Source organism: Macrobrachium rosenbergii, chromosome 14, assembly GCF_040412425.1.
Source record: "Macrobrachium rosenbergii isolate ZJJX-2024 chromosome 14, ASM4041242v1, whole genome shotgun sequence".
Taxonomy (NCBI): domain Eukaryota; kingdom Metazoa; phylum Arthropoda; class Malacostraca; order Decapoda; family Palaemonidae; genus Macrobrachium; species Macrobrachium rosenbergii.
Genome location: NC_089754.1, coordinates 24134018 through 24146401, shown reverse-complemented (window position 1 = coordinate 24146401; position 12384 = coordinate 24134018). Strand labels below are relative to the sequence as shown.

The 12384-nt window shown below is 36.8% G+C and overlaps 1 protein-coding gene across 4 annotated transcripts in view; it reads left to right on the top strand.

The window, feature by feature from the left end:
* The window catches only part of LOC136845791 (zinc finger protein OZF-like), a 36258-nt gene extending 25400 nt beyond the window's left edge, over positions 1-10858 (top strand). The window contains exons 1-8 of one of the 4 annotated variants that reach the window (XM_067116119.1): positions 520-1277; positions 4585-4733; positions 5082-5239; positions 6873-6975; positions 7743-7844; positions 8400-8500; positions 8728-8862; positions 10484-10858. In XM_067116119.1, coding sequence (XP_066972220.1) covers positions 4605-4733; positions 5082-5239; positions 6873-6975; positions 7743-7844; positions 8400-8500; positions 8728-8862; positions 10484-10577 — 822 coding nt within the window. In that variant the 5' untranslated portion in view covers positions 520-1277; positions 4585-4604 and the 3' untranslated portion in view covers positions 10578-10858. Of the gene's footprint in view, positions 1-519; positions 1278-1494; positions 1670-1691; positions 1806-4584; positions 4734-5081; positions 5240-6872; positions 6976-7742; positions 7845-8399; positions 8501-8727; positions 8863-10483 lie in introns of those variants that run through there. The other 3 variants (XM_067116118.1, XM_067116121.1, XM_067116120.1) reach the window with 3 other exon arrangements.
* The last annotated feature ends 1526 nt before the right edge of the window (positions 10859-12384 follow it).

Genomic DNA, 12384 nt, shown 5'->3' with positions numbered 1-12384 from the left:
GCCACCTGCATGTTGTAATATTGTCTTGTTCCTTTGATTTGCTTAACACCTCGGTCTTTTAATTATTCTGATCGTAAGAATGTTCCTCCTATAATTATTATAACCTTATATAATTTTCGTGTATTTTCTGTTTACATTCTTTGACTTCGGGACTTTTGTAACATTTATCAATGATATTGTTTAGATTGACTATAAACAAGTACTGGTCATAGGAAAACAGATACACACGGTAGCCTAACATATTTTACAACTGATTCGTTAGAATGATTCTTGAGGGCAGTTTATTCTACAAAGCCATGTAGAAAGTGACAGATGAAAGGTAAAATGAGAAACTCATTAATATGGAAGGTAAGGCAAGCAAGAAGGTACGGGTTATACAAGAAAAACTCCATCGATACCTGAAGCATCAAAAATAGCAAACCCGCGATATGGCAAGTTTTCCATTCTGGCAGCATCTGGCAGGTTCTCAATTAGTTTCTCTAGAGTGCTGACGGGTGACATTACAATAGCTTTTTTTTTTTTTTTTTTTTTTTTTTTACAATAAGGGAACTTGCAGTCTTTCCTCCTAAATGTAGGTAGCTAAATGGTAAACAAACTCTCCAACCCTCAAGGTCATTTCTCCTCAAAAGCGACAATCCCGTCTCCCCCAAAGCTTAATCGCGTGTTGCCAGTTGCGATGCCCACCTTTGGTAAAAATTTTCGTAAACATCCGCGCATAACTTATAGTGTAATTTTAACATAAGCAATCAACCTGAACCAAAAGCAGCAGGGCAGCACCCACGCTGGCGTGGCCCTTAGTACCTCATTACGCACGATTTCATTAGTCAGTTCATGAATATTGCATACCACTCTTTGGCCATTAACAAGAGGATTTTGCTTGAATAAAAATTGCCGGTACTGCTTGATATCCCCTTTTACTCTAATGCAAAGAGCTCATTTCTTCTTCCCCCGCCATAATGAGAACTCGGATCTTGAGTGTGGTAGAAATGAAGCAGATGTTGATCTCTGCAATGAAACCGTCTTTTTTACTCTAACATTCACAGTAAACAGAAAAATAAAACAACTTTAATTGTGTGCCAGCTTTGTTAAAGAACATGAATTTTATCTTAAATGATTAGCGTACTGAGTTTAATCCGAAATGGCGTGGATGAAGAAGGCGGGTGACTTTATATAAGTAATATCTATTGAGAATCAGCTTGACAGCCATAGATAACGCTCAGTGTTTACTAATGCCTGGTGAAGATCGTTCGTCGTCTTTAGGTGTAACTTCCATTCAGGTTTGTGATCCGTTATACTGCTCTGAGTCTTATTTCTCTCATAACATATGTTTTTAGTTGTCATTAGTGACTATTGAGCCCACGCAGTTACTTGACCTTCTACGAAAAAGATTTCGCCACAGTAAGGAAGAAAATACCGGCAACTTGACATTTATTCTTGCCCCATGGAGATAGCTAAGTTTTCGTATGCTTACGCAACCATCATAGTTGCCAGTGTGTATTAGAGAGTTCCTGATGCTACTACACTAACACTCTAGTTCATATTTTCCACCCGGCGACGATGGACACAGTTGATCAGCAAGGAAGGAATTCATAGTGCATGTTTTATTTACGTCATCGTTACAAGAGTTTAAATGCAAACTTCAAATTGCGTACACTCGTGGTTCAAATAGGTAGCAACCTACATCATAAGTCTATGTAAATTTACTTTTTGGTCAAGACAGTTATTCCCAAATGGTTCTGAATTTTCAACTATGCAATGGCAGTCTTAGGCGCGCTGAACTAGAGTTGCCAGTTATACTTTTGAAGGTTTGTTATCAACTTTGCTTCTTCGGACACCGTTACGAATTAATGTCTTGCATCTTACTGTTTACATTTTTTATTTTTGTATTTACGCGGGTTTCATTATACACTCTGCAATGTCCATGTGAACAAAGAAGCAGGAGTTGAACCACACAGGGATGTTAAAACCTGCGTGTGACCTTGAATGAAGAAATGAAATGAATATTCACAAAGGGATAAAGGAGGCTAATTCCCATGGGTTTATAATTAATATGCTGATCGTGATGAGGGTAACACGCTCCTTCTCCACAAACAAAGCATATCAACGTTACTGTTAATGGTATTAGAATGAATAGGCAAATATAAGTGTGCTTGCAATTTTATTTTTATTTATTTACATGGGCGTCATCTGCGGGGGAACAGGGGGACATATCCCCCACTTTTTATTCAAGGGGGGGGGAACGTATCAATTGTCCCCCCAACTTTTTTCCTCCAAGTGTTATATAACAGATGCTGGAAATGAGGCTATTAATAATATTATAAAATATATACTCAGCACAAACAAGCGTAAAATAATAAAGCAATAGATCATGTAATTTTTCGTTAGGTTCGTGGTCAGATTTTTTAAGAAATAATAATTGTTCATTTAAAATTCGACTGACGTATCCCATTGTTTACATGCTAAGTCGGCCAACGCCAACGCTTGCAGCAGCTACCTGTGACTGTATTATTATTTTTCCTGCATCTAAGCCTTTGATTTTCCTATTAAACATTATTTTTCTACAAATATATTATGTTTTAAAGTTAAAACTAGCAAAATGGTAGACCTGAAAATGAAATGGCTCAGGTTGGAAGCTACACTGTCGCTAGCCATACACTGCAGGACAAGCTTCTTCCGACATATAAAACATTCACCATAATTTCGATCAGGAACTACCTTGCTAATTGATTGTTGGTATTTCACCTATCATTCTCAGTGGCGGATTTAGAGGGGGAAGCCCCCTCCCTTTCAGCTGTGAATGGCGCCCCTAAGAGTGATTATTATCAAACATCAATGTCAGGAAAAATCAAAACATAATAAATATTAGTAGTAGTACTTATAGTAAATATTAGTAGTAGCAGTTATTCTTGTTGCTGTTGTAGCAATAGTAGTATCACAAATCAAGTGTATAATAAAAAAAATCAACTATGAAACAACTATGTCATAGCAGAATTGGAAAGACGATTCCAGCAACACAATGCAGTAGCGTTAAAGTTTGGTATTTTAATCCCAAATAAAACTAATTCATCATCTACAGCAGTATCTGAACTAGAGTCTCTTCCAGATATGTATGCTATGTTCACAGACAGAAATAAGGTATTCAGTGGATATGAGATTTGGCAGGAATTGTGGAAAAATATAAGTGACCCACCAAAAACACTGCTATGAGCTTTACAGAAGTGTGATAAAATGTTGTTCCCAAATATACAGTACACACACTGCTCTGAATTGGAGTGACAATGCCAGTCACAACAGCAACAGCAGAACGATCTTTCTCGACATTGAGAAGATTGAAAACTTCTCAGAACAACTATGACTGCTGATAGACTTTCTAACAGCTATTATCCATGTACATAGGGATATTGAAATAAATGCAGAGTATGTGACTGATAAGTTTGCTTCAGAGGGCAAACATAGACTGGAATTTGTTCTCTAACTTTACTGTAACTATGCGTGAAACGCCTACTAATAGTATGTTAGCATGACAAATGCTTTACCCAGTTTACCGCCTGTGAAACATGTAAATTAAATAGGTTACCACTTACCTATGCCAAATATGTATTTTTCTTTTTACTTTACTGGTAAATTATGTACATTGCTTTATTTGCTTAACTACTAGTATGCAACTAATGCAAGTATAGCAGATAATGTAAGGAATAGTTTGAATTATCTATATTTCAGTTTTGATCAATAGGTATTTTCTGACTGTTGAAACTGGAATGTTTTATATAGGCTATCCAAATTTCAGTGAATCAGTAGAGTTCTGTAACTGGTTTCCATCTAGTAAGAATGGTTGGTTACAGATTTTTCATATTAACCACCATAGAAGTAACAAAACTTGCCCCCAAAATGCTTGTGAAATATTATAAAGCGTTTTGTTCTCGGGGCTCCGGCCCGGAACCCGCTTTGGGAGTACCGTATACCCCAGACCCCCTAGCTTATTGCCTCGCGCCTTCGGCTGTCGCCGCCCCTTACTTTACCAAACAGCCCCTCCCCTCCATTCCTAAATCCTGGATCCGCCACTGAATTCATTCTGGTCTACTCCTAATGGCCGTATTTTAGCCAATCTGTAAATTATGGACTGTAAATTATGTTGACTGACTAATACTGATAAATCAGTCATCCTTTTCCCTTAATATCATCCATATATTCATATTTATATCATTAAAATACACCAAATCATGTTCATTTTCAGAATGTCCCCCCCCCCCGCCCAACTTTTAGAGACCAGATGACGCCCCTGTTTATTTACGAATATTTGCAGACAGACTGCTCACAAGTTAGCTTACAGTGACATTCATTACGTACACACACATACACATGTACGAATTCACCTATACATAAAAATGCTTATTAGAACACATGCATACCTACGTAACGAAAGCAATAACCAATGACTAGAATGATAATAATCTGTGGCATTAGTAATGAGGCAAGGGTCTTAGCTTAAATTGCCAAATTAATAGACATCTGTGACGAATTAGTATGTAATCTGTGAAGTGTTGAAGTGTTACATCGTATAACTGATTTTATATTTGATTTCAGGGCCCAACGAAAAAGGTATAATGGCCACGAAAAAGGTAGCAGACATGGTTTTTGCTAACTCGGAGTTAGCCAAGACCTACATCGAATTTCGTCCGTCACCACCGGATTCTCTGATTAAGAAAGTCATAGAATCTGTCAGGGAAAAACGGGTAAGGGATAATCGACCTTTTTTCAGTAAGGAGAGTAACTATACATTAATTGATCACGATTAAGTCATATTCTCATGATCAACCCATAAAGCTGTAATAAACTTATGAAGTAACATGGTACACAGCACAAATTTGCATTATATTTTGTGGTATATACATTTACTAAAATACAATGTCTAGAACCTTAACTATATACTGTATATGTGTGTGTGTGCATGCGCTATACGCATTGTACATAAATACTGACATGCAAATATAAAAACTTTCGATATCTCTCTCTCGCTCTCTCTCGTACACCAAGTTTATTGAATTTCTTTTGAGTAATGTTCATTCCCCGTTATTCTCTAGCCATCACCACTGCAACTGTGCGTAGATGTCGGTTGTGGGTCGGGACAATCCACCGAACAGTTAGCCACTTCCTTTGAGAACGTGATTGGTGTTGATGTGAGCCCAGATCAACTAGAGGTCGCCCGGAGCAGAAATACTTTTAAAAATATTTCTTACAGGTGAGTCTCAGTGATTCGATATCTTTCGTAAGAAAAATCTGTTGGATTTCTTGTATCAACTATTGTTACTGAAAAGCAAGACAAAGAAACGTCTTTGTGTACAAGGGTAACCTACGGTTGTGTCCTTAGACCAGGGTTCGTGTACTAGTCATCACTTAATTGTTTTGTAAAAGTGCTGCTCACCCGGTATGCAGAAATCCTTGCGCTCTCTCTCTCTCTCTCTCTCTCTCTCTCTCTCTCTCTCTCTCTCTCTCTCTCTCTCTCTTACAAATAATTCAGTTAAATTACTGTAATAATCAGTTAAATTACATTATTAGTAGCAGCTGGATAAAGCGCATATAATAAGCCCCACTGGACTAGACCCTTCTTCCAAACTTGGGTTCAAATATCAATTGGTATAGTTTCATCATTTAATTTCTGTTTCAAGTTCCTAGATTGCCAGCGGAAAAACTGTAAGAAATCGAAAGGTTGAGAATTTATTTGTGACCGTAGACTGATTCACATATTTATGTGACTGAATTATGTCTAACTAGTATCTATGAGAATGTAACATAATTTTAAACCTGTCTTCTGTATAAACTCATGGTTGAACCTAGAAAAGGGCTCAAATGCTTTTACTTCATTCGAACATTATCTTACCCCTGCAGGTGAGGTGACATGCCCCAGGGATTATACTTCCTGTCTAAAAAAGCAACATTTAAAAAAAAAAATTTCAGTCCCATTTCTTTTTACCATGACTAAGTATGTGGGTGTGTGTGTGTTATCATTAACACGTTTCTTCTAACAGGACGAGGTTCCAGAAAAAATAAATATGATGATAACCGCCACATTTGTACTTTAACTCCTGAATTGTAGGTGAACCCCTGTGCAGAAAATTTCACAACAATAACCGTTTCATACATGTACACAGAAGCTCATCAGTAATGCATCAATCCTACCACAACACCGTGCGCCATTCACACACTGATTTCTTATGTATCTAGGCCTTTCTCTCTAGAGCTTCTTCCTCTCCATTTATCCAGCCCTTTCCCGGTCTTTCTCTTCTCACCCCAGACACTTTTGAATTATATACCTTTTTCACAAACCTATCGTTCTCCATTCTTTGCACGTGACTAGACCATCGTAAAACGCTATTCCATCCTTTCTCCTTCTTGCCACTTACATGTGTCAACACACATTTCCCACCCTTTTGCCTCATCTCACGCCCCTTATACTGTGTGAACATTTATAAAATATTTAATCTCCCCCGTTCATTTACCTGTAGTATCCACTCTTCACTTTCATCAGTGGCTTTGAACCGGGTAGCCCTTCTTTTCTGGTTCAATTTCTAATGATGATATTTCTCCATTGATTAAATTTTAAAGGACGTGTTGCTGTTTAATGTAAGATCTCTAAGACAGACAATTGCGAAGACACAACGTAAAACTTATTTCCAAGCAAGGGGAACTCGACTCTCTCATAGGTATATTTTACTGCATATCTCTGAAATGCCATTAGTTTAACGCTATAAAATAATTTTAAAAGCTGTTATTTCTAAAGCTCATCTGTTCGTGTACATTCATTTAAAAATGCACATGGCACAAGATGCAGCTCTATTTCATGTGCAAATGTTAACTGATTACTTTTCCCCCAGGGAAGGCTCAGCCTATTCAATTCCTGTCGACAGTAGCAGTGTAGACTTGGTTTCTGTGTGTGCGGCAGTCCACTGGTTCGACATGAAACCCTTTTATGCTGAGGTGAGTGTCGAGATAGGATGATCACACAAGAAATAATTTTGCTTTAAGTTGCTTTGTCTGAAATAAAAAAAAATTATTAATTATTGCTGGTTCACTGTAATAAAGTTCGTGCTAACTGACCTAATGTTAACACGTATTTTTTTTTATATTGTTGTAAACTTCATGCCTATTACTCAAGCGTGTAGCTCATTACATATTGTTGTATCATCTGAAAATGTTCAAGATAGTATAGGCATGGGGCATATTATAACAGCAGTGTACCAGCAAAACCACTGAATGGAAATATTAAAAAGGATCTTTCATAGATAGTGACCCCCACTGGTTTTAACCCGGTATGTACCCACCTTTGCGGCGTGTTTGGTACAAGCCCGTTGGGGATTACCGTTAAAACACAAAGAAAAGACTGTAAATATCATAAAGATAATGACCCCCAAGAAATATTAGTCCTAGATAGCGACCCCCGAAAACCCTGGGGGGTCACTATCTAGGAAAGATCCTAATGAAATATACCACTGTGTAGTGCAGTTATTCTTCATAACACCAAGGAAAAGAAGAACCAGTATGAACAAAATCATTTAGTAATAATTGTAATTAACCTGAAAACTGCGAGTATATATATACACATATATATGTATGTATATATGTATATATATGTATACATGTATGTATTTGTGTGTATTCTCATGAAATCAGACATGTTGGAATTTTCTGTTTCTAATGCAGAGTTCACGAGTACTTTCAGTAAATGAATGACTGTCTTTTGACAGGTAGATCGAGTCCTACAACCGGGAGGAATCCTAGCTTGCTACAGTTATCATGGTTGCTCCCCGGTTTATCAAGGGCAGAGCTTTCGAAAGGAATTCCTAGAGGTAAGATCGCAATAAATGCCCATTTAGTAAAAAAACAAAAAAAAAAAGCAATCTACAAAACCACCTCAAGAACTGGCAAAGTTTCTAAACATTAAACTTCATCCTATGTTGTGTGAGAAAATCAGTTGTTCAAATGATCACTAATATACTCTCGATTATTATATGGGTTTGATTATTAAATATGTTATGAACAGCAAAATTTATATACAAAGATGATTCGCATTGGAAGCCATCAAGTAAAGATACTGTCCGCCTGATTAAACTAATCGGGGTTATCGGTAAAAGTTTTTTTTCATATTTGTGGTACTGAGGTGTGTTCCGTCTTTTGTTGTTACTCAGTACTTTTTTTTTATCTGTTTCTGCTTCTTTTTTATGCTTGTTTTTTCTTTTGCTGGTGAGTAGCCTGTGAGGGTTCTTTGGCATTTGGTAAGCTCCATAAGAATTTACGCTCACTCCAAATGAAATAGACCACTTGTTCTCCCATCTATAGAAACCTACTTATTATGAAATCCATAGATTTAACCCTTAGCTTATCATCTATTTTCATTTCCCCAGATATGGGATCGTCTGAATGAATATTGGTCAGAAGGGCATAATCATCTCAGAACAGATTACTCTGAACTTCCTCAGTTGTACTCTGAAGATTTTCTCTTGAGGTAATATTTCTGTTTTTCTATTTTTTTGACATTAAAAGCGCTCTCTCTCTCTCTCTCTCTCTCTCTCTCTCTCTCTCTCTCTCTCTCTCTCTCTCTCTCTCTCTCTCTCTCTCTCTCTCTTTGTGAGAAGGAATCCTTGGCAGTGTTTATTGGCAATGTTAATGATACTTGTTCTTTCTTTGGCAATGTAAATCTGTGAATATATATTCTTCTTCTTATCTTGCCAGAGGATTCAGTGTTGAACAAGACGTCAGCCTGGATACCGTGATAGGATACATGTGGTCTTGGTCAGCCCTTACCAAGAAAAGACAGAAAGAAGGGGACGAAGCGGCCGACAGATTCGTCCAGGATTGCAGAGACAGGTAATATTCCCAGATCACCCCACCCAGTAGGGGGTCAGTGCAACTCACGTAGTGCTCTTTGGGCATTACTAAAAGGTGCTTGCAGCTTCCCTTCGACCCTTAGCTGTCCCACTTTTTTGCCTTTTACTTTACCTCCATCTCCACTTTCTTTCTTCAACCTTGCTGCCCAACCTCTCTTACTGTTACTTCTTATTGATAATGTTTACTTCCACTTCCACCTTTGCATCCTTTTACTTCATCTCCTTCTCTTGCTGTCCAACCACTCCAACTGCCTGTTTCCACTGTCTAAAGCACTGAATGGCCGAAAGTGCCCCAGCGCTTGGCTTGGCGGCCGTAATTTATTAAATCAAATCCTTTCATGTAATTCGTAGCGATGAAAGGATATATGAAAGAACTTTTTTTTTAATTCCACCCAGTATTTACACCTTTTTCATTTTTTTTCTTATTATTTGTTTTCTGGACAGCCACGACATGTGAAGTTCAAGTCCATTAGGCTGCCGTTGTGATGGCTGAAGACGTAGAAAAAAAATCTTGGATAAGATACTTTTATGAACATGTTTTCCGGATCACTACCTAAATGTTAAAGGAGCGGATTTATATGCATTCTGTCAAAACAAATTTATATGCACAGTCGTGCATCTATGCATTCACACTGAGAAATATGATGATAAAATATGAGGTGAATATCTATCAGACATTTACATAAGGAATATCCATCAGTTTACAGGATTAGTTTCGTTAACTATTTTCATTAACTTATACATTCTTTTTTCTAATGGAATATTTTTCAGTAATAATGCTGATTTATGAATTTCTGAAAAACTGTATTGCAAAACCTTTTCTTTGAGGGAAAAAAAAGTTTACGCATCATGTGGCTGTTCATCTGTATTCCTGGATTTCGTCTATTTTTTTTTTTATAAAATATTTATTATGAGAAATCCTATGTTAAAGAGGAGGCGTGAATATGATTTGTCTTGACTTAGATTACTTGTATTTGTTTATCACGAGTTGTACACTTTTTTATTTTTCTATTTGTAGCTTTCCTTTTACACTGGGAATCCTGAATTTCTTACAAAATGCAGAGTGGAATAAATCTCCATAGATATTTAGGTAGCTGAGAAGTTAGGAGTTTGTCTCACAGGGCCGGTACATCCACAGAGACACACAAAACTCACAAACAATCGAGCAGTATAAATACAAAATATTACAAGGAAAATTTCAACAGAGAATTTTAATGATGCCTGTGATTTTATTCATTCAGCATCTCTGCTAGACCTGCGTCTCAGTTGCCATTCCTGCTCTCTCTCTCTCTCTCTCTCTCTCTCTCTCTCTCTCTCTCTCTCTCTCTCTCTCTCTCTCTCTCTCTCTCTCTCAAGATTCTACGTTATACATCCTTTGAACCATTACATTACCTTTAGTGACGATCCATAGTTTGATATGGCTGCCCCAATGTTATATATGAGCAAATGGTCCTTATTGCATTTATTAGAGACTACTGCAACCTGAAAGACTGACGAAGAAATTTGTCACAGTGCTAACTGTCTTTGCTATAATGAAGGTAAAAAAAAAAAGGCCCTCAAGTCTGGAAATCAAGAAATTCATTCGTTTCATCTTTTAACAGGTTACTGTCTGCGATGGGAACCCAGGAGACTAATCCGCCGATGAAGAGGAGGTACGATTACTTTCTGAGACTTTGGCGGAAGCCTGTTTCATGAATGAAGAATCGACGACGTGAAATTTAGTGATCGTAAACATTTTAGGATATTTCAGGGCAATTCATGAGAAGTAAAGATATAGCATTACAAAGGAGAATATTTGTTCCTGTAGTTAATCAATATTTTATTCTTTTTAGTAGATATTTTCTTATGTGAATAGGTATTTCGAAAAATTCTCCGATATTTACTCTTTGTTATTACGAAACTTGCCTGTTGGTACGAGAAGGCTAGAAGTTTGTTAGTGAAGACAAAACACGGGAATAAAAATATGAGCGAGAAGAGTTAAAGTTTTACTTAATTTCACTCCTTATATCTCCTTGTACTAACATTATGAATAAGAATCAGTCTTCGCGTCTGAAAATCATTTTCTTGGTTCAGTCATGAGTAAAGTCAAAATAAGAAACATTAAGCAAAGACTATTGTGCGCAGTATGTTACTTAGGAAAAAAACAATAATTGCATCTGTAACTATTGTTTGAGACTATTTACCTGTATTGAAGTTAATGAGTACTCAAAGTCTCTTCGCCCAATCTCAAATATCGTAATTTTAATGCCAATGAATTAGCCACCACTCGGGCTGTTTTCTTGTCTTTAGTTCATTGAAGAATTTTAAGGAAACCTACTGCATGAACTTAGGAATAAATTGAAAACAGAGATTCCAGAATAAACTTTCAAAGGGGTAAGTCAGTGCTCTTAGGATCTAAAAATGGTACCTTGCAAAGAGGAATACTTAGCCAATGATTTCCCAATGTCTTTTTTAGAAAATCTCGTATCTTAGGGATTTTTTAGTGGTTTCAGGATATCGTAGCCAGTTGTGTATTCAAGTTCTGGGTGGAGGTATTTTGTTTTGAACGGCGAATGCTCTTGTTCTTAATTATATGTATATTGTGTCAACATTCATTAGGAACTACCAAGAAATAATATCCATATTTGAGTGAGAAGACAGAGAAAGCCATAATTAAATACAGAAAATAGAAATCAGCGAAGGAAGTTACACAAACAAATGTATACCAAAGTGAGCAACAGTTAAAAAATAGCGAAGACAGCAAATTTATGCAGAGAAGCATAGTGCCCGAAGGTGACTGCAAAGCCATTTTTAAAGTTATGTTTTGACGTCAATAACACTACAGGGTAAAATATTCCCCAGTTTTGCAGTAAGGAAAATAGAATCTCTGGTTTGACGTCATGACATTCACAGATTTTGATGCTGGCACTAGTTACAATCTTCTTAATTCTTTGTCACCCATGTGGCATTCAAAATTGATCTAGAAATTATTTCTTATTTGCCCTAGAAAGGTGGCCGTTCTTTTCTCTGTCTTCCACAAATAGATTACAAAATTAAATTTTTCGTGTAAGAGTGATGAGTTATTCATATCAGGACTATTACATGCACTGCAATAAATAGGTTGTACTGCCAGACCAAGCTTAGACAATGGAAGATCCTATTCAGAAAAATATATGAATGATGCCATCTGATATCCTGAAAATACTTCAGGTAATTCTCAATGTCGTATACATTTTTCTTGAAAAGGGAACAAATGGACTAAACTAATCAACAAAATGCTTCGACTCACCATTAACATAAAACACTCCATTAGCATGGCTGCTGGCATCACAAAATGTATGACGGAAGAGGTCAGATATCGGATCACTGACCTCTGTAAGTAGATACAAGAAGATAAAGAGGGCATAAACTAAAAGTTTGTAATCTGAACAAATAAATAAAAGTTCGGAGACATTTTTACTTGTGCCCAGCATACAATAGTACAGTATTAGGTATAAATTTAGGTTTACACATCAGCCATACC